Raw genomic sequence first — 23,562 nt, forward strand, 5'->3', positions numbered from 1 at the left:
AAGATAGGCTTTGTTTAACTATTTGGTACATAGAGCGCTCTCCTCTGCGATTCTCAAGTCTTACACTTAAGCAAGGCTCTAGCTAGAGGAAGTTTAGTTTTCTTCTTCTTCTTTTATATAAATTACTAATTTAGTGCTTGGTGGTTGATAGACTTTGATCAAGTGGATGTGGCAATCATAAAAATTATAGTTTTCTTAATTAAGGTAAGACGTTAATAAAATATCTCTTGATAATAGAAACCAAAACAAGCCCCAAAAAAGTCAAGATACATGAAAATATGGTTTATATTAAATTATTGCTTAATTACTATAACCTTGGCCGTGTTGACTAGCTTAATATTGATCTCGAAAAGTCTTCCAAGCTCTCTTTAAGAGCCGTGATGATCATGACGAGCGGGGTGGTGGTCATTTATTTGTTTATAGTAAAGTATACTTAACTCCCGAAAATAGTTTATTCAGCACAACTTACTAAACAAAGAACACAACAATGGTGATGATCGAAACTGCTCAATATAAAATATATATTAAAATAAGTTGATCTATATTTGTAAAGCGAATTTTTAAGAATTGGTATGCTTTTAAATAACAGAAAGTTCACATATTTCAAGCAATGCTTGTATATAATTTTTGCAAAAGTAATTCTTCACACAAAAACCCGCTCAAAAAATAAGTATTTTAAGCTTGCTAATATAAGCCTATTTAGGATTTTTTTTCCTTGTTTGTTTCCTTTTCTTTTTTTATACCCTTGCATGGTATTATAATTTCAGTCAGAAGTTTGCAACGCAGTGAAGGAGGCACCTCCGACTATATAAAGTATATATATTCTTGATCAGGATCAACAGCCGAGTCGGTCTAGCCATGTCCGTCTATCCGTCTGTCCATCTGTCCGTTTCTACGCAAACTAGTCTCTCAGTTTTGAAGCTATCTGAATGAAACTTTGTAGTTAGCCTTCTATATACTCGCACTCGTATATATGTCGGAACGGACGACTATATCATATACCTGCCATTGGAATGACAGGAAAATTTTTACAAAAAAAATTATAACATTTTCAGTTTTCAACAGATTTTCATCAAGTTTGGGGTACATTTTATAGTAGTCTTAAATTTTGTGTAAAATTTCATGAAAATCGGACGACTGTGCCATACAAACGATCGTTTGATGTAGAGGAAAAATGCAAATCTGTGAACTGCAAATATAAATATGTTTAGGTGAATGAAATGAAAACAGGTGTTACTTCATTGTTTTTAATCATAAATATATAATTTATATTGTAGGGATTCCTAGTCATAGAAGTTCTATCTGCAAGGGTATATAAACTTCGGCGTGCCGAAGTTAACTTCCTTTCTTGTTTTATTTACAATGTAGTATAGTATTGGAGACAGGGCTTTCAACGTATTCAACCTATTAGATCCATTAACTTTTTAGGTATTATATATTTTACAACCCAGAACACTTGACTATATAATATATATATATATTATTATTCAAATTTTCTAAGCTATACCAAATTTAGTAAAATTCCTGTACCCCTTTTTAATTCATTATCAAAGATTTGAGGATAAATATATTGCTGCTATAATAACACAAGATTTTATTTGCTGTAAAACTGCTAAGGTACAATCATTTCCCTATCCCGAATTTATGGTTCCAAGATATTCCTGGATAATGTACTGGAGCACTTTCTCCGCCTGGCGTCGCTCCTCGGAGTATTCCTCCAAAGCCAACTCCATGCACTGAACGCTATTAACGTGAGCATCCTGCACCGGATCTGTTTCAGAGCTGAGCTCCTGGAGAGTCTGTGCCGCTGGTTGGAGTACTTCGAGAGCATCCTTCACGCCCTTGAGGCACTCATTGGGTTCAAGGTTAGGACACCTCTCAGTAGCAAAGATCAGCTCCCGGATAGGGTTCGGTAGGTCATTCAGGGACACTCCCAAGTCCAAATTTAATAGGATTAAGAGCCAAGTAAATTCACTGGCGCACTGGCTCAACTGGAGGCCGTAGCGCTCGTTAACCTCTTCGGTTATCTGCAAAGCTTTCTGAGTACGTTGACCAGAAGTGGACTCTGCCACCTGCACAATTTGATTTGTCTTCCAGATCTTCCACTCGTTTTGTTGTTTCAAAAGACCAAAGACTTCTGCCTGCTGCGTTTGGAGATCGCTGAATGTTCCATCCAGTGGCCAAGTAATGAGCAAGCCAGTCAGAGCTGCCAGAGCTTCCTGAAGAGCCTGTCTCCTTTTCTTCTTGGTAGTATTTGGCAGATCGGACAGTATCTTCCTTACCGCACTATTCAGTTTCTCCTTGAGTTCTGCAATCGCTTGGACATTATTGTTCTGCAGTTCATCGATTTGTGTCAGGATCAAAGGATAATTTTTTTCCACATTACTGATGGTCGTTGTAGATTCTTCTGCCCAAGTACAGCCAAGAATCAGAAGGAGAGCCAGCCACGGGCCTAGCTGCATTTTTCCTATAGGTTTTCCAGAGGTTTTCTACCGTTCTGGTCCAAGTTCGAATAGTATCTGATAGATACTTCGTTAGAAACTTAAATATGCAACCAGCTTGTGACAACATTTGTTCAGCCGCTGGTCAGCCAACACGTGTGTCTATTTAATATCGAAGATATATTAAAATGTACATTTAATAGTGAGCTTTAGTTTATAGATTTAATAAAATTTAGTGGGTTTAATTAAATTCAGTGACCCTTAAGTTAATGTTGAACCTTGCACACTTTTAGCATTGCTTTTATTTTACTTTTAGTCTGTCTTTGAACTCACATCCGAGTCGCTTTTTTCCAATCGATAACTAAAAAATCTCCCCTTCAATCAAATCCATCACGTAATTAAACTAAAGACGTGATATTAACTCGCTATCCTGGCCAAATCGCACACATGGCCACATTGGTAACTTTAAAGCCAAGAGACTGAGGTTCATGGAGCCGGAGGTAAGGAAACTTCTCGGGCTAAGCCAGACCAAGAGCAAGACCAGCCTGGCCAAAAATTCCACACCTTGGGCGAAAGACGTGACTTGATTTTTCACTGGCTTGATTATGCCCGCTCAACGAGCTTTTCCTTTTCCATTCTGTGGCTGCTATGTAGGTTCACTCGAGGGGCAAGTGCCAGTGCGGCGGGGTGGCTGAGTGAGTCCTGCCTCGAATTTGGGCAATTAAGTCCGGCCACGGATGCGGTCGAATTTTTTTCCCCCTCTCGTTTCTTTTTGGCCTTCCAATTGGCTTTGTCCCTGGCACGGACGAGCATCTAAATGGCTTAGATTTGTCAATTCGTGTTAAGGCCAATGCGGTAGTTTTTCAATGCCTCGGGTCCTTTATTGGACCCACTGGACATGGAGAACTTAATTAGTTGGGAACGAACAGGAGGTTAGAGAACTTTAATGGATAGTTGTACTAGACTTGTTCTTTATCTTAGTTTTAGATGTCTCTTTGTTCTTGGAACTATACCATAATGTTTAAGATATTGTAGATATTGAATTTACTTACCATACAGCCGAATAATGCCATCCGTTTCGCCTCTGGGATTCTTGGCCACACATTTGTAGATGCCATCATCGCCACTACCCACATTGATGATGGTCAACTTCATATGGGTCTTGTACGCTGGCAGCCCGATGCTTGCTTCAACTCTGTAAATAAAATATGAAATATTTTCCACGTACTTAAGTATATATTCTAAACAATACATCTTAGTAACTTTATAGTTAGTTGACAACTTACTTGTACTTGTGCGAATCGTGAATAATTGGTCCCTCGCCACGTGTCCAATAGTTGAGGGATGTGGGATGTGCCTCAGTGAAGCATTCGATGGTAACATTGAAACCTTCTGGAGCGCCAACCAATTGATGGGGTATCAGCAGCATTGGAGGAACTAGAATTACAATTACAATCATCACTTAATATATATATTTATGCAATCCAATCACTTTCATTTGGCAATGGTAAAACAACCTTTCACTACTTTTTGTAATCAAAAAAGTTCAGCTCAACGAATTCATAAACTCTGCTTGAAGCTAAACTTATGGTCAAGTTTTCTATAATTCATTTGACGTCTTTAGAACTTATTTTTGCCCACTTTTTGTTATTGGCAAACAACAAAGTTTTCAAGACCAAATTATGCATGCATATATTTCATATAGATCTTTACGGACTGTTTTTGGGTTTATGCAAATGCCTTGATTTAAGCAGGCAATTTTTCCTCGGTCTGCCACTGATTTTCATTTAAATTGCAAGTCGAGACGAGCCACTAGGAGAAAGTTCTTGAGCCTCGCAAAAAAATGAAATGGGAAGCGAAAAAACCACTATTTCTTTTCAACGAAATCTTATGAATAGCATTATTTGAGATTTTTTCTTATCTTGTGCACCTGCCTGCACCTTTGCAATTATGTGCGAGGACATCCATGGAAAAGCAACCTTTGCCACCTCAAAAAGAAGCAAAAACACAAAAAAGTCCCACACTTCAGGCGCATTTGGCGCGCATTTTTAATTAAGATATTAAATGGGGAAATGTCGCAGAGAACGGGGGACTAATGAACACTCGGCACTACGTCTCTCCATAGTTATTGTCAGTCGTCGAGATCCTTCAGCATCTCCATCATCATTAAGGAGCACAATGGTTATCCTTCGGCGGGAGTGATGATGCTTTTGCCTTGTCATTTGCCCGCCTGTTTTACCTTTTGTTGATTTGTGTCCACCACGAGTTGGCAATTAAGCTGAAGGGTTGACAAAAAAAATATAATGGTTGAGAGACAGAGAGGAGGAGGTCCAATTGAATTTTTAATCAGCTCGGACACAAATTAGCGTCAGGTTTGTCGGCCTTCTTTCGCTCATTTTTTCGGTGCATTTCCATGGCTCTTTTGTTGTTTTTTTGATGAGGTGTTCACCGTCATTAAGGTTGGGCATAATCCTCTTAATCAAAGCAAGCTTAAGTGTGGTGAAGTGGGCAACTTAATTAGACTGTCAGCGAGTCGGGTCAAGTGTGGCGAGGAGATCAAAAATCCAATTTGCTGCCTTTACCCAAAGATTTTTCAGTCTAGCGATAATATTTTGATTGGCAGATTCCCCAGCATAAGCAAGGACATTTTTCTTTGATACTTATACACACAACCCCGAACAATTTGTTAAAACAACTGTGACAGCTTGCATATGTCCTTTTAGCCAGGATTCTTATGTATGTATATATATGTAAGTATATGGTACGTACAGTCGCATACATTTATTTTTGTGGCGTGCGCTGCCTAACAAGCAGGAAGCAACAAATTCAGTTTCTGTTTCCGGCTCCAAGGAGAGCGCTTCTTATGTGTATTTCTGACTGCATACTGATTTGTTGCCTTTGTGCAACCGAAACCGAAACAGAAACAGGAATGGAGTCGGAAAAGTTCCCCGGCAAAGGGCAACATGTGCTGCAAACGACCCTTAACCTGTGTGCCACTCCTTGTAGGAAAAACCAGAAACCTTACTCATTTCGTATGCAGCACAGATATTCTATATTGATATAATTTCTGTTGATTTTTCCCCAGACAACTTTTGAGCGGAGCTTAAGCGAAAGTCAAGTAGAAATCACCTTGAAGTTGTCGTCTCTCCCATTTCCATTCATTTTAATTGCCCGCACAAAAAGCAGTGGCAAGTGAAAAGCGCCAGGACTCGAGTGGCGCGGCCGGCAGGACAAACATTTGCCAGGACTAACAGCTTCCTCCACTCCTTTCGGACACTGATTTAAATTACAATTGAGTGGCGACTATATTGGCGAAGGTAGCCAGGCAGGATCCAAGCTGTTAAGTGCCACAAGGACTCGCGTTGAGTCAACAATAATTTAACACGGCGGGTGGGAAGGTAGAGTGCGCCGGACCGTACCGGAGACATTGAGTGACATTCTTTTCTTCTATTGAAAAGTGCAGAAGAAAAAAGGCAAGGTGCCCCCCCCCCAACTGCCAGTGTAAACAACTTGAAAATTAGCCGTTAATGAAGCCTCGTTAAGGGGTTGAAGAAGAAAGGACGAAGCCGAGTGGATTACTGTCCATTGATTGCACTGCCGGCAGGACGACAATCCTGGGACAATATTTGTGGAATTAGTGAGTCGCAATGGGGATGATGGGATTGACTTGATTGTCTGAACATTACACGACAGAAACCGGTGTGCTTTCTCCGACAATTGTCGATTGTTATGGCTATCAATGGATGTGGATGGCCACCTGGTGTGCAGTACTTGAAAGGGATCAACGTTTAAAAAATCATTCCTGTCTGGCCAATCAGTGATTGTAATAGCCATTAGAGAATCAAATATGGCTCGCCATGATAGTCTGACTTTAAAGTGGGTTTCATAGTTTAAAATTGATATCATCTTTGTTTAACTTAGTATGTCAGTTTATGTATCCATTGAGAGATGATTACAAATAGTTGTAATATTTACTTGCGATTGCAATTTCCTTTTAAACCACGAAAATCTTGACCCCTTGTGGGTTTTACCCATTCCATTTCCACAGAATCCGCACACACATTGAACAATTTCATTTTTTATGGAGGCCTTCTGCCGCAATCAAGGTATTTTCGACTGTTCTGTTTGCAGTTCCATTTTTTTCTATCCTCTTTTTTTGCGAAAGCCCCCGCACGAGTGTAATTTGTATTGCACTTTTTTCAGGATACTGGACAGGGGTTAGCAACTGCCAACAGGGACCGGTGTCCAGTTCGGTTTACTGCAGGGGAGGAAGGGATTGCAGGATTGCAGGATTGCAGGGATTGCTGGATAGTGACCGAGGTTTGTTTGGCGAATGTCGTGTACAAAACAAAAATAGATTTATGCTTGCGGCATTTTTAAGTGACAGCAAACGAGCAAATTTCTGTGACGACCAACCAAACAAACCGCCCAACCTTCCAGCCGCCCATTTCCGCTGGCATGACAGCACTTGACAGCACATGTGATGTGTCTGTCGCCTGTAATAAATCTTGAAAAAGTGCACAACAGCCAACGCAGTGATTTGATTCCATCCTCCACTCTTTTTTTTGTATACCAAGCTGTTTTGGTGTAAGCCACAAGCTGCAGGAGCTACAAGTGTGTTTCCGATTGCAAAAGGTCGCCACAGTGGGTGTCCTTTGTGGGGCTTTCGCGAGTTTTTTTTTTTATCCCCACTGGACAGGACTCGCATCAATTTAAGCTTGAGCTCGTGGAAAATATGGATTGCTATAAGGATGGATTTCAGCAAAGATCGATTCAGGGTCCAACAATAGTTCTCAGCTTAACTCTGAACAATTTTAATGCTTTTCGAAGTAAAAGAAATCTGTATGTTAAATTTCAAACTACTTTTTTGTAGTATTTTTTAGCCTCAGTAAGTTTAATCCAATAACACGCAGAAAGCGTTTCCCGAGTGTTCGACTTTAATCCGCGGCTTCCAAATAGAACTAACTATGAGTGGCAGCGAATTACGAAAAGTCTACAAAATAAAAGCAAACTTTAAGCTAGACAAATTCAACGGATAAACAAAATATCCAGTCTGCACGTAACAGCAAATAAACTGAAACACCACCGAATGGAACAACAAAAAAAATGGAAAACAACAGAAATGGTATTTAGATTTTAGTCAAGCTTTACGGACACGTTATCGAACGGTTAACAAAACTGTTAACGTGGCTGACAACGGGGGTGTCACTTTATCATTTTCTGGTACATCTGGGGAAAGGATACTTACAGTCCACACTGACTTTGATGCGCTTGGAAACCGTGGGGGGCACTCCGTTGGAGGCGATGCACAGATAGGCGCCCATGTCCAGACGCGAGATGCGAGTGATCTCCAGGGTGTCGCCCTCCCACTCGTTCACTGCGTGGAGATTGATCGACAAGGACGAAGTTAAATGATTGATGCACTGCATCCAGCTGACAATCGCACTTACCTATGTGATTCTTATTGATGGCTATGCGGGAGTTATCATCCCGTTTCCATTTGATAATGGGGCGAGGACTGCCACTGGCCCGACACCTCAGCGATATGTTGGCGCCCTCCCGCACAATCACATCGCTGGAGCTCAGCGAATCGTCAATGTTCGGGGGAACTGTGGAAAAGCGGAAAATTGGAAAATCAGCGAGAAGAGTGACAGCACTAGACTACAGAATTTAATATTTAAAATAACCGCAGGACATGCATATATATTACAAGAGGGCACTTAATCTCTAATGTAGTTTTGTAGGTTTCATGATTTTATATTATTATTTAACACAGAACTACTCGATGTTGGCTAGTGTAATCATCAATATCCGCTAAACTGTTGCACACCGATAATCCTCTTAAATAGATGAAGTCAGCAACCATTTAAAATTGAACTCTGCTCTTGTATTTATGCATGATAAATATTTGGCCCCACCCAAACATGGCAAACTCTCTAGTTTGGCAACAGGAAATTGCTTTTATATGAGCCCAACAGTTGCCGAGCAATTATTTTTGAATTTCTCATTATTCGATCAAATTGAAGAGCAATTTATGGGATATATATGTTAGGTGCATCTATGGCATGTGCTTGCACTTTTATTTTCAATTTAATTTGGAAAAACCTATTATAGCCTTGCTCATTCAATTATAATCGGTCAAAAAACAGGTGTTTATTTTTATGCTAACCCAATTAGCTGGGGATGTGCTTTCGTGCAGCGAGCCAGTTTGGTTAAAATTTATTAGATACAATTTTGAGTGAGGCATATATGCATGTATATAGTGGTAACTTCTATGGTTTTTGGTTTGGGCCTAAAAATACATTTGATTGTCTGCATATAATTTCGTTTCTTTTTCTCACATTTTTTAATTAAAAAGCACTCGCACTCGCTCCCATTCGCATGCATTTTTAATAATTTGTTTGTTGTTTGCCCAGGCAGGGAAAATAATTTCGCCTGGCCAAAGGATTCACTGAACTGTGCTCCGTTTCGGGCTCCGGCCCGGCCTCGCGTTCTCTGGACTCCACTTTGCTGTTGGCCTTCTCCTTTTCGTATTGTTTTTGCCATGTTTGTCCGCCGCTTTAAGGCACATAAATTATTTTTTAATTCACCGCGTATTTGCACAGGATTTTCGTGAGCCCCGTCGAGAATCCCTCGGAGTACTTCGTCCTTATTAGGCTTCCCCCATCCCCATCCCCACCCACAAATATGGCCTGAACTTACCCACTACGTTGAGGTAGCCAAACTGCGTTTTGGCCGTCACAGTGTTGATCTGGCACATATACCTCCCCCTGTCCTCCTCGTGCACGTTGTTTATATGAAGATACCAGGTGCGATGGCGGTCGTGCTTGTCGTGCGTGACACTAATGCGAGGATTGCGCGTGATCACGTGATTGTGAACGGTCAAAATGGCGGATTGCTCAAAGTGCATCCAGGCGACCTGAAAAGGGAAATATCCTTTAACTTATTGTATTTATATTTTAAACATAACAAAATAAAGTTTAAATATTATATTTAAAGGCGTAAGGAGCCATCTTACAATGAGATTAAAACAGAAAGGAAACTAGAATCGGGAAGCCGAACTTTGTAATACACTTGCAGTTTGCACTTAGATCAGAGGGGTAATATTCATCATAACCCAGCCAAAAATGCATTAATTTTAATTCGGGAAGCTTTTCTTTGTTAGTTTTTATTCGGTTTATAAATCTATATACTCAATTTTTAATTTTAAGGGTGTAACCCCGTATAAAATTGTACAAATTTTTTAAAAATTCAATTTTATCCGAACAAAGCTAGATCGACTCGCCTGTTGATGCTGATCAAGAATATATATGATTTATAGGGTCGGAGAAAACTTTCACTTGATTGGACCAATCGGAACAATATTATAATACCCTGGAAAGGCTCAAAAATAAAACAGGAAACAGCTAACGTTGCTGTCATAAGTCTGACAAAATGTATTTATAAAATGAAAAAAAATAAAAGAAATTAGAAAGTTTATAAATATTATATCCTCTTTGCAATTAAAGATCGATAAAAATGACATTTAATGAGCACCAAGAGCTGAAAAAGACAGTACAGATATACCCCATTCAGATAGTTTAATATCTAATACCTATATCTCAATTAAATATCCCTAATATCAATTTTATTTTGTTTAGGAAGCCCTGAAGAACAATTTAATAAATCATATACATATGTAAATAAATGTAAGCTAATCAGCTTCTAAAGTACTGTTTGTGCTTGTAAAAACACTCTAATTGCTTTTACTTCGTAAGCATTTTGTTCAGCCTCTGACTACTATTTAGTAACCTTTCAGACATGGCTGATACTTTAAAAAAAACCAGGACTTTTTAATAACATCCTCGTAGAGTCGCTCCTTCTTTTATTTTGTGTCACTGGCACACACACACGTAGTATATGGAACACCCAGCAATTTCACAGCTCAGCATCAGCAGTCAAAATGGAGGAGAAGGCGAAAAAAAAAGTGTTTGGAAAATGGCAGAGAGCGGAAGCGAGAAAATTGCATCATAGTGTCGCATATAAAAATAAACGCAACCGGTTACAAGTTCCTCTGATGTTCAAAAAAGGAAAAGGACCTGCAGTCCTGTGTGTGTGCGGTGAAAGCTATGAATTACATGAGGCCAATATAGGGGGGAGAGGAGGGGAAAGCCTTACTTACAGACCAGCTACTTAAACATGCCATCCGAGACTAAAGCTAAACCAGGTCTCTCGTTGCTCTACCTTTGGCCCAGAGATTCCCAGGACACACTTGCATGCGTCGCACGTCCACGAAGGACGAAAGGGTAGGGGAGGAGCCTTGCCTTGCTGCACTTCCTCTTGTTGCTCTCATTTACACCTCAATTTGATTCTATTTCCTGCATTCCGGCAGTCTATTGGATGGGTTTTCGGAGCCGGGGCCGCTAACAAGACCTGCGATGATGGCCACTTCAGCTCGGAATCTAGCACTTTGAGTGCTCCCTAATGATGCCCCAGTCGGTGGCAGTAGTTTAATCCGCCTTTGCATTTGATAATGATCTGCTTTAAGCCCGACTTTCGATGGCTCTCTGCCATCAAGAGTCCCAAACAGAAAAGACTGAATGCCTGATTTTAAGGATGCAGTGCAACCCGCGCGGTTCGGTAATTAATTAGTTGACTTATGGTTCGCCGCGGTGCCGGCTCATTTAGCATGCATGCCCAGTCTAGTCTTTTTTTATGCCAAGTAATCAAATCATTAGCACTCATTACAAGCTGCTTAATTAATTAATCATTTCACGTTCCCTTTGCTTTCGCAATCTTTTCTGCCCTATCGCTCTCCTCGCTCTATTTTAATTTCCCTTTGCCGCCAAAAGGGAGCAGCTAATGATGCATAAAAACTAAATGAGGAGCACGATGTCAGCACTTTTCAGGGAAGTCTCACTTGGCATTAAATGGCCAATAAAATAGGGTATGTTTGGGGTGATTTTTGGAGGCTAAGGAGTGTAAACTTGAAGGTATAACAAAGTGGGATCATAAAACCTTTGATAACAAGATTCTTTTTAAGAGAGCGTTAATCCTTATGCTATATAGTATAGTATAGTATATACATTTTTCTTACCTTATAAGATCCCAGATTTTTAACGGAGCATCCCAGTTTAACGTTACGTCCAGCAGGTACAGTTACATTTTCGATGTATTCGGTAAATTCGGGTTCTTCGACAACAGCTAGAAAAAACAGCAAACAAGAGAAAAACCAAAACAATACAAATAGTGAGATGAAGTGCAATTTATTTTAATTTAGTGCATAAAATATTTATACAGTTTTATTCATATTTGACTTAGTTCTATGTCAATATGCCAGCCATGAATTTGCATAATCAAATAAAGCGTAAAAATCAATTATGCGCACAGAATTAATTGTGAAAATGTTCGTGGACCCTGCGCCACAAAAAATTGCTTTCGGGGGTGCAAAATAATTATTTCATTGATTTCTGCGTTGACTCATTATTGCTGATGCTTTCCCAGGGCCATGCCGGAGGGGGAAAATCGGAGAACAACAAATATAATTAAACACATGTTCGCATACCGAATTTCCACGCTTCAATATTTGCCTGCAACATCAACAAGTTAAACTCGGGTTTTTCCCCCCAGCTCTCGATGTGGAAATGCAACAGAATTCATTAAACTTTTAATGACCGAACCTGTGTCCTGTGAAAATGCATTTAAATTGTGGCACGAAGGCAACTGTGAAAACTCCGAACAGCATTTTCTTTATTATTCAGACAAATATTGATACTCCGTCGGGGACAAAAAGGGGGGGCGGTGACTTAGCTTTATTCATTTAGCTGCTAATTTAGTTGAGTCAAGCAAATATTTAATATAGATTTTCAATTCATGTTTGCTTTGAGCTTGATAGCCTCACGGAAATGCTTTGGCAATTCAATTAAACTGTTTGAGTTGCAATTATTTAATCGCATTCCTGAAAAGGCAACAATTATGCATAACAAATCACACAATTTCAATAAAGTCAACATGCGTTCAAGCAGTCAAAGAATTTTGTATAAGCATTGCAACTACGTATGCAAATCGCACAGTACTTGAAGTACTACATAAAAGCTATTAACAATTCAGGGAAATCAAAATTATATTGATTTTTTTAAAGCCTATAGTTCAGTTTTTAAAAGTTAATGATACCTTGTTTTCTCAATAGGTATGAAGGCATTACTCCCATTAATTTTTAATAAGTCAAACTTACATATTTTTTAATAATCTTTACTGTTTGTATGTAAACCATATCCAATTTTACAATTTATTAAATCATAAATATAAAAGCTCAATATATATATAAGGTTACATAAACGGAAACATTAAATGCAACATATTCACTTTTGTATTTTAGTTAAGGTAATGTGTTCAGTTGATATCTGATCAGATTTATTGATTCATTTCGATTCGTATGTATTTGCTCTATTGAAGTGCCAATTTTAATTACAATTTATGATTAGCTCGTTTCTATTTGGGCAACAAAATTGCACGTTTCTGAAATGATTTCAAACCCGGCATCGCATCGCGTTTGGCTCTAGCTTAATTAGCTATTTATAATGTCCGTGTGCCTGCCAGACATCTGTGTATATGCTGGACAAACATATAGAGTTACACATTTGCCGAATTGAAATGTGCACAAGTCAATACGATTCGGTTGACTCGACGTAACCATGGGGCATGCAAACAATGTGACCCAGCTCCCTCGGCCTTTGGGGCCGTTTTTCACAGCCCCACCCTCACACCAGGCAGCTGCTGGCCTAACTAATTATGAAACAATAACACAAGAGTTGCATAAATTTAGACGAAAGTTACCATCCTTTTGTTTTTCCCATTGCAAAGTGCACTGAGATTAAATAAACTTACAATTACAATAAGATCTTGTTTAGAAACAGTTAAGAGTAAAAAAGAAATTTGAAGATTTAGAACTACTCAATCTTAGTTTAATGAAATGTTTTCGATTTCATACCTAATCATTAATTTTTGTATTAGTTGATTTTATTTATTAACTTATGGATTCTTTGATTTATATAAGAAAGAAAGGAAACTAATTTCGGGAAGTACAAGATTAAATTCCCTTATACTTTTTAAGTGAATTATAAGATTAAATAGGAAATTTGATATTTGAATTGAATATTTATCTACAATTATTTCGACAAATGAAGGTTTAAACAACCTATAACTTTGTCAAAAGAAAGCATTCATTTCAAATCGGAAAGCTTTCTTATGTTAATTTTCATTACGTTAATAAATCTGCATACTCAATTTAAAATATTCGAAAAATACAATTTTTTCACATGTTTGAAAATTTTAACGATGTAACCCCTTGTCATTTTTTGAAAAACATTTAAAAATGTTTGAATAGGTATTTTTTGACCGGTCATGCCTACATCGACTCGGCTGTTGATGCTGATCAAGAATCTATGTGATTTATAGGGTCGCAAATGACTTCTTCGCTGCCTTCAAACCTCCTGAATAAACTTATAGTACCCTTCATGGGTATTAATACAAAAATGAATTTTTAGTTTTATCATATATGCATTATATTATAAGTGTTTATCTGAAGCATCAGAATGTAGCTTATCGGCACCCAAGTGGTCCTGATCCTTTCGCTCACTACGTTCTTCCGATTTTTAGGTTTACATTTTTGTTAGGTTTACCTTTCTTTATAACTCATAATGTACCTTAGCTACATGTGGCTACCTGTTATTGTTTCTTCCTGTGTGTGATCATTGCATTGGATAGTGACAAAAAAGAGATGCAAAGTGCAAACACTGTTGCCCCTTGCTGCAAGTCGAGCGTTCAACGTTTACGCAATGGCACCAGGAGCGGGGAAATGCTCTGCATAATCATGGGATTTCATCCAGCTGCAATTTTCGCGCCAGAGCGCGTGTCTGCATATAAATTTTGTTGAGGTCTCAGCCATCCACTGCCACGCCCCCACGCCTCCCAAAGTCCACGCAGGCACGCCCCCCAGGGGAGGGGCAGCAAAAAACAACAGAATGAATGAGAAGCTTGATAGAGATGACAGTTTTCCGAGAAACCGAATTAGGGATGATTAAAATTCAAGTAATAGACTTTTTTTATAAATCACTTTGAAATATATTTATAAGAGTTTTTTAATAATAATCTTATAGTTTTACTCTCCCAAAAGGCAGAAGAATATGAACAATAAATCATTTATAATTTGCTTTAAATGATACTAGACAATTTTATTAGTTGGCTTCTTGGTCAGAGAATACTATTTAAATTAGTCTGATGATGATCTTTCCTTCTCTTGTACTCTTTAAATACTTGTAATAACAAAACTTTAACTAAATATACATAAACGAAGCCCAAACAATGCATCCATGCATGCAAATATTACTGCTGTCTTCAAGTAAATATTCAACACTTAATTGAAGTTGATATTGCAATTTTGCTGGCACTGTCAAGGTGCTCGACTCATGAATAAATTGACAGCTCACAATGCATAAAACACGCTGGCTATGATGCTCGTATTGGCCATTTGGCTGGGTTGGGGGGATTGCAGAAGGGAACCCGGAGGATGCAAGGATGCAGGACGCAGGATGCAGGATGCAGGACGCAGGATGCAGGATGGAGCTGAGTTTGAGTTGAGGATGCGGATGATGCGGTGGATGTCGCCTGTTGCGACATAAATCGCGTTGCCTGAATGAATTTTGCGCACAGTTGAGCGGCTATATTGCTGTTGTTTTTGCCGCTGCACCTGAGAACAATGACAGCCGGCATTTTCATGGGTTGCCACGAGTTGAGTGGCAGATTGGAGGTGGAGGTGGGGCGTGTTAACCCCGAGGCTCTGTCACCGTTCTGGATTTCTTTTCACCATCACACGGAAATGTGTTTATACTTGGAGAAATTTCAATTCATTTTATGAATAATGACTATAGGATTTTATTTACCAATACCTCAAATATTACACTAGATATCATACAAGAGAATGAAGAAATATGTAGCTACAATATTGTTAATAAAACTTTATTTTCTATGCAATTAAGGTTATAGAATTCCCTTTCAAAGGCTTCGTTTTCGTAGTCAGGTATTGCATTTATTGCATTTAAATTCAATTGAGTTCAATTCTAGTTTGACACAACAATGCATAAATAATAAAAACAAAATCATATTCTTATTTATAATTTATTTTTAAAAGTTTAGAAAAGGATTCTGTGAATTTCCCCAAGTGTATTACAGTATTTATCAGGGTTGCTCTTGCTCTGACTCCTGCGGCTCCTCAATTTTTGGCATAAAGCCGTGTATCACTAATGCCCCGCGGAGTCCGTTTGGCCATTCCTCTTTTCCCTTCAAAATGCCTGTGTTTTCCCTTCCTTTCCGCTATTTGTCAGTGCAAATATGATTGGCTTTGGGGGGCATGGGGACGACTACGAGACCAAAATATCTGTGTGCTATTGAGCATTTTGAGAGGCCAGCCAAGAGGCAATCGCGACTAGGGATAAAGTGCGAATGGAGTATTTACACAGCCCTACACAATTGTGTTCATAGTGGGTTATTGGTAACCTTGAATCTTAAAGTAGAGCTGGAGGAAAAGAAACAAACCTACCTAAAAATATCCTAATAAAAATATCTCCTATATGTTCATTTTTTCTACCTCGCTCAAAACTTGTAAATGAGTCATTTCCTACCCCATAAATCATATACATATATTCTTGATCAGCATTAAAAGGAGAGTCGATCTAGCTATATTTTAAAGAAAAATAATTTATTCGATTTTTTCAAAAAAAGATAAGGGGTTACATAGTCAAAATTTTCGAAAATTGTGAAAAAATTGAGGTTTTAAACAGAGTATGCAGATTTGTTAACCTATTAAAAACTAACATAGGAAAGCTTTTCGAATTAAAATTATTGCATTTTTGGCTTAGTTATGAGATTTTAAAAATTTTATTTATAAAAGAAAATTGTCATATAAAAAAATAGACAACGAATTGTATTCAAATTTCGGTCATTTTAAGTTTTTAAAATTTTAAATTGACTATGCAGATTTGTTAACCAAATAAAAACTAACATAAATCGAAGAAAACGATATATCCCTCTTAAGTTGTTTGATTTATGCATGAAACAATATTCAAATGAATAGCTATATATCATTAAAAACGATTTATAGAATTAGATATTTTAAAAGGAAGTATAAATGATGCATATATTATAATAATTTTAAGAATTTTAAGGAATACATTAGCGATTTTCTGTCACTCTTAACTTAAATTGTTAACTTGTATAAAAGTGTATGTCCAATTACTGTAGCTCAATATTCATCTAGATGAAAAATGCGAGATACTCACTGTTTAAATTCGAGGTCGGCACATTGGCCACGCCGCCGGCAACAATCACGCCATTGCTTCCGACCACCGTGTTAGCGGTGCCGCTGCCAACCACAGCTCCTCCGCCAGCTCCTGCTCCTGCTCCTGTTCCCGTTCCCGCTCCCGGACCACCGAAACCCGCCAACACTGTCTTGGAGCCGGACGGATGCTTGCCCCCGGCGATGCCTCCGCCTCCGATGCCCCCGCTGCCGTTGAGTATCTGCGGCAGGATGATCTTGTTGGTGGAGTCCCCCGCTGTTGCCACGAGCACGAGGAGGGCCCCAATTAGATGCCAGGACGGGGGCAACATCAACTTGCCGTTGCGGTCGACTCAGCCACAGCCAGGAGCCCCAAGGATGGCCTCGTCTCCTGGCCAAAGTGCATCCTCCCGGATCTGGTTCCTCGCTTTTAGCCGCCCCTCTGTCGCTCTAGTTTTTTCGACCGCCTCGAGGTTTGTTTGCTTTACAGCTTTCACTCGGCGCTTTTCACACGGCTTTGTTATCGGAGTTTTCCGCTGATGGCATTTACGAAAATGTTCATATTTGTTTTTAGCGTTTCTTTTTTTTCGGGGATTATTTCCGTAGGGCAATCATTTGAGATATTCTGTGCCAATGTGGTAAATGCATTTTATGAAAGGCTGGTAAATATTGATAACTTTGAGTTTGGTTTTTATCTCAGCAGTGGTTTTGCATAAGAATTTTTGGAAATGGTTGGTGATATTTTTAAAAATCCTTAAAGATTAAACTGGTATTGTTTTGGAAATCATGGTTTTGTGAATTTTAAACATATTGAAACAGTTTTAAAAAGTATTTATTTCTAACAAATACAATCTATTATAATAGCAAGACAAATAATATGAAAATAAAGCTAACAAATTACTTTATTTAATAAAATCTATAAGATAAAGTTACCTAAAAACTTCTTAAAGCCCCTTGACTAGTTTTTCCCCACTTTCCATTCGTAGTGATACATTTTCCATCTGCCAGCGAGTAAAAAAAGGGATAGGAAAAACTGCCTTAATTCTCGAGTTTTCCATTTGACTTTGGTGCCCATAAATTTGCTTTCAATGCACTGCATTTCCCCGTTTTCCATTTCCCCCAACAATTGTTTGCCGTCTAGTAACTTTCAACGCGTGCACACAGATGCCATGCAGATTTGCTGGGGAATTCAATAAAGTTTGGCAAAATATTATGCCACAGAGCCGCATGCCACGCCCCCTTGCGTAGGCGGTAGCACGTGTTGCAGGAAAGTTTAAGCCACTAGAAAGGAAAGGAATACCCGAAAAGTCATAAAGATTTGCCTCGAAACCAGGAACTCGAGCGCCCTTTGGCGGCCGGTTGATAAATGTCCCAGCATTATATAGTTTATCTTGAGACCGAATTAAAAGTCCGGGAAAGGCCCAACCGGATTCCATAAACATAAAAATCCCTTATCTAAAATGCTCTCAAAAATAAATGGCACTACAGTTGGCAAAATGTTTAAGGATAGGAGTTTCTACCACACATGTGCAGACAGCGAAGTTTATGCCAATTAATTTAAATGCTCTTTCCATTTGTTGTTTATCTTAAGTTTCGTCTTCTCTCATTTCTGACTTTATTTCATACTTTTGCAACTTTATTTTTTGTCAACGTTGTAATATCTTAAGTTTCTCTAGGAGAAGTAGATGTAACATTTTATGATTGGCATACAGTGACTCGAAAGATATAAGGAAATTCTGAATTTATTATTACTACTACCATATCTTTTTCTTTTGTAGGTACTACAAGATAAAACTAAATTAAATTTAAAACAAGAAGACAATTTGAGATTTAAGATAGATAGATAGATATCTAAAGTTCTAGTCCAAAATAAATTGTTTCATATTTCCAAAACCTACGGTTCCTGGCTCTTTTTCGGTCCTGTTTCTTGGCCAAACCATCCAATGTGAAACTTTCCCTTGAACAATTTTTATTTTTTATGGCTTTTAAGCGTGTCGCCTTCAGCTTCAGCTTCAGTTTTTTTTGTGGGGTCCGCACGCAGCTTGGCAAACACACTCGCAAACGGAGGGACAAAACTTTTTCCCTTATGACTCGCTTATGAAATTAAGCAAATTCTGCCAGCATCCCAACTCACACATGATGAAGCTTTTTCGGCATAGACCAAAAACAGATTTACCATCAAAAACGAGAACAAGAACAAGAAGTCCAACAAATTTTATGCACTTTTTTATGAGTTTGGCAAAGTGTTTGTAATTAAATTAATAAATTGTTCGGAGGGAGCAACTTGTTCTGTATGTGCTTGTGTTTTTCCATTGTTTTTATGCTAGGAAATTAAATTTTAATGAGGCTATTTAGTGTGTGTGTGTGTTTGCTTTTAGCTTGTCCTGTTTGTAAATGATAACTTTTGCCAAAACAAATTGGCTTATAACTGGAGCAACTTTAGAAAAAGTATACTATGTGAAAGCTAAAAAACAGCTTTTCAATTTTGTACAATTTCTAGTTATGCTAATTATAGAGATTTCAGTGGTCTGTGAAAGCAAACGATGACAATTTAATGTTTAGCTGAGCTTAAAATTATTTAAAAGGTATTGCGAAAAGCAAACAATAATAAGCCTTGACAGGCATCCCAGCTTAAGTGGAGTGGTCTATGGCCATAGGCGATTCCTTCGCCAAACACTGTCAGCTTTCACCTTTCACCTTTCCCTAAAATATCCGAAAATGGAATAGGAGGCGCGGAAAATGGCAGCTTAGTATATTTATTACCAAGTAAAACAAGGTCTTTTAAATGGAAACCAAGAGGGTTTATTGTGCTTGCACATTTTGTGTTTAAGATATGAGTATAATTTTTATATGAATACAACTATGATTAAATTTTAAGACTTTCAAAAGAAATTGTATTATTATATTATAATTTTTTCGCTCAAAAAAGAATTTTTTTTTAATTTTTTTCAAAATTTAAAAATTTTTTAAGGGGTTACATCATTAAAATGATCAAAAATTGGCAAATATTTGAATTTTCTGAAACTTAAAATGGACTAAAAAGATTTATTAACCTAATAAAAACTAGCTTAGAAAAGCTTTCCAAATTAAAATGAATGTCTTTTTGACTTAGTTATGAGATTTTTTAGACATCGAATGGTTGAAAAATTGTCATATAAAAATATTTATAAATAAAGACTCGATGAGTGCGAATATTTAATACTTTTTTTGATCGATTTTCGGTTCAATCCTATAATTCAATTCCTAACTGCAAAGGTATATAAGCTTTGGCTTCATAAGGTTAGTTTCCTTTCTTGTTTTTAACTTAACTAAAGTACTTGCAATTTTAACAATTAAAGCAAATATAATACTATAAATTGCATAATCATATTTGATAAAATTCGATAACTTTTTTAAATTCAATACACAAAATGTATGTTTATATTACAAAATGTATTTTTAATTTACAATTTAATTCAACAAAAACTATGCTACAATTTGTAGTATAGAGGCAAATATTTACTCAATTGATGCATCAGTAGTTTTTCACTTTTGATCACTAGCTCTGAAACACACCAATAATATCCATATTTTTGCCATCATCATCATCATCATCTATAGCTTCATATTTTCACAATTTTGTTTGCTTTCCTCTGCACAATTTGTAAAGTTGCTGCAGCAGACGACAAACCAAATCCAAACACACAAAAACAGAAACAGAATAGAAAAAAAGGTTACAAAAGGGGATGGAAATAAATAGAGAGCCAATAAGCCCTGAACTGTTGGAGGACAAAAAAGTTTTGGAACAGCTGACAACATGGAGTTCCCATCGTCCACCCACTCACTCTGTTTGCTCTGCCAGAGCCTGAGTCCTGCCATTGATCTGCATCGATGCCTGAATGCAAAACAACCGCTCTGTGGTGCAGTGAAGACTGCTTAAGAGGGAAACCAGAGTGGCAGAGCATCACTTAAGCTTCATTGTATTTAAATTTATATTTTAAATTATTATTACCACTTTTATATTGTATGGGAAATGGATTTATAAAAGAAAATATATGAGTGAATGTATCTATATTTTTTATAATAGATTTTTAATTATTACATTGAGTTAAGAGAGCAAATGCTCTACTGTAGTATCACATATTTCAAGCTTCAATATTATGTGGGAAATGGATTTATAAAAGAATGTGCGTGAGTAAATGAATCTATATTTTTTATAATAGATTTTTAATTATTACATTGAGTTTAGAGATCAAATACTTTACAGTAGTATCACATATTTCAAGCTCGACTTGTTCAAAATTTTATCTTTTGAAATGCATCAAAAATAGTTAATATATCCGTTACAATTTCACCCTTACTAAGCTTAATTAATATTACCACTTCTATATAATATGGGGAATGGATTTATAAAATAATGTGTGTGAGTAATGTATCTATATTTTTTATAAAAGAATTCTAATTATTACATTGAGTTTATAGATCAAATGCTTTACTGTAGTATCACATATTTCAAGCTCGACTTGTTCAAAATTTTATCTTTTGAAATGCATCAAAAATAGTTACAATTTCTGTTACAATTTCACCTTTACTTAGCTCCACTGTACTCACACACACTCTCTCCGAGTTTTCCACACTCCATTACATATGCAAGTTTCAAGCAGTCGGTCGCCCCCTTTTCCCCTCCACTTCCCCTGCACTCCCCCCGTCCCCACTTTCTATGGCTGCAGTGGGTTAATGTATTTTTAAGCTAAATTCTTTGTTTATATTTGCGTTGCTGTTTCGGTTGTGTTTGCCTGTTGTGCGTTGCTTGCTGCTGCAGTCTCCTTTATCAATCGCCACCGAAAACCCCCTGCTGAACTATCCTTTTTCGTTAACTTCTTTTTTTGTGCCAGTTGTCCCAAAAGTGAACTCTGGTGGATTCATTTATTCGCTTATAAGTTTGTTTGCGATTTTTCCGAGATTGAGTAGTGTTGTCTCTGTGTGCGTGTTGGCACTGTTTGTTTACTTTTTGTTGGCATGAAATGTGCATTAGCAGAGTTAACTGTTAATTGTTTACCCATTTCGAGTGCCTGACAAGTGACGTCCGAACTTGTGTGTGTGTGTGTGTGTCTTCATTGTCCTTGTGGTTTAGCTTAAAATGGCTCTTAGTTATTTGGGAATTAGTTGGAAATCCTGACACCAAGGTGCATTACAGAAATTAAACTAATTTCAAATTCTTCTTCTGGAAAAATTGTATGTTACCTAGAACACAAATGCGATTGCCATTAATGGCTAACTATATAAATAATGAAAACAATAATGTTAGAAGTAAAGAATAATCAGAGATCTGGGCTGCACTCTATAAAATCAATATATATCACTTACTATTTCCAGAATATTTTAAAACAAAACCAAGCCTTTCGATCTCAAATTAGATGTGCGGCCTTCTCTTTTGGTTTTAGAAATTATTTGAATTTTGAATTTTCAAAATTTTAAATCTAATACTGAAAAAATCTAGACTTAAAATTTGTTATTTTTTTTTTTTTTTTTTCTTAACATTTAAAGAACAACATTTTATTGATCTATTGATACTATTTTTTTTAGAGTATAATTAACAAAGCTTACTAATTAATATAAAAGGGCGATTCCTGACGATGTGATAAATAAAAGTCTGCAGATTATAAAAATTAAAATAATTTAAAAGTAAAATAAAACCGCTTTTAACCATTTTCCATATAATTCAAGTAATTTACATTAAAAAAATGCCTAAAAATGAGCTTTGAGATAATTTCCTTAAGTTTAGGAACTTTTTTTATTTAATTACATATAAGATTTTACTGATACATATTTATGTTTCTTAAAAAAGAAGATAGGAAACAATAGTTTGAATTAAAATTCAGGCTTTTCTTTTCCTTTTAAAATGATTCTAATCATTTAACCTATTTTCTAAGGAACATTGCAAGCAAGCACTGCAAGTGTTCATATTTATTTTTAGAAAAAAATGATATCGCAATATTTTATACCATATCATTTGCTCCACCTTTCTGCACAAACACTTTTAAGAAAACTACATTCGAATTCAGTCAGAAGATTCTATTTATTTGCCGATCGCATTTTGAGTCACTGCAGGACGACTTTTTGCCGGTCCGGAGATCCTTCACTCACGTTATCAGGACGAATTTACCGTTAAACGCGTCCGCTTCGTGCAGAATCCGTAGCGAAACTGATTTTGCCGACGCCACTTGGCGCTCGCCCAGAGCCCGGCTCCGGCTCTTCCGCCAGCAGCAGCAACAACAACAACGCCGGTGAAAAGAAAATCCAACGAATGAAAAATGCTGTTACGTATACGCCGCGTTGGCCGAGTGATAACAGGCCGAGGCGAGCCGAAGCAGCACTTCGTTTTGAGCCAACCAAAGGACGGGGATGCTGGCCCATTGGTTGTTGTTGTTGCTGTTGCTGCTGTTGGCTGTTGGCTGGTTGCTGGTTGCCCCGTCGTCCGCTGTCGGTCGTCGGCAGCCTGCCGGTGTGAATGCTGTGTGTTCCGGGGCTTGTAGTTTGCGTGCAACCGCAACCACAACAACAGACCGCAAAACACGCGACAAAAATGTTAACAGACTCCACCGGCAACTCAAACCAACCAAAATGCCAGCACCCCCCGCCCCAACCATGTTCGAGTTGCAAGTGCTGTTCGGTGTCGAACCCATGACCCGGTTCGAGGTTGGGCTTCATTTTGGGCTGGTTTAAAAAATAATTGAATTACGCCAAATTAAGAGCCAAAATCAAAACACATTTCTGTCCCTTGTGCAGCTGGTGAAATTTGTGCTATTGCAGCATATATTGCATTTTCGA

At 37.6% G+C, this 23,562-nt stretch overlaps 1 protein-coding gene across 2 annotated transcripts in view; it reads right to left on the reverse strand.

Moving 5' to 3' along the window:
• The window catches only part of DIP-zeta (Dpr-interacting protein zeta), a 28,866-nt gene extending 5,826 nt beyond the window's left edge, over positions 1-23,040 (reverse strand). The window contains exons 1-8 of one of the 2 annotated variants that reach the window (XM_086837386.1): positions 22,898-23,040; positions 16,757-17,411; positions 11,518-11,624; positions 9,144-9,360; positions 7,892-8,050; positions 7,690-7,818; positions 3,728-3,878; positions 3,494-3,636 (exon numbers count right to left, since the gene is read on the reverse strand). In XM_086837386.1, coding sequence (XP_086693512.1) covers positions 3,494-3,636; positions 3,728-3,878; positions 7,690-7,818; positions 7,892-8,050; positions 9,144-9,360; positions 11,518-11,624; positions 16,757-17,084 — 1,234 coding nt within the window. In that variant the 5' untranslated portion in view covers positions 17,085-17,411; positions 22,898-23,040. Of the gene's footprint in view, positions 1-3,493; positions 3,637-3,727; positions 3,879-7,689; positions 7,819-7,891; positions 8,051-9,143; positions 9,361-11,517; positions 11,625-16,756; positions 17,412-22,753 lie in introns of both variants that reach the window. The other variant, XM_086837387.1, reaches the window with a different exon arrangement.
• Between the last annotated feature and the right edge of the window lie 522 nt (positions 23,041-23,562).

Source organism: Drosophila serrata, unplaced genomic scaffold, assembly GCF_035046125.1.
Source record: "Drosophila serrata isolate PLE 108 unplaced genomic scaffold, ASM3504612v1 contig_302, whole genome shotgun sequence".
NCBI classification, from domain to species: Eukaryota; Metazoa; Arthropoda; class Insecta; order Diptera; family Drosophilidae; genus Drosophila; species Drosophila serrata.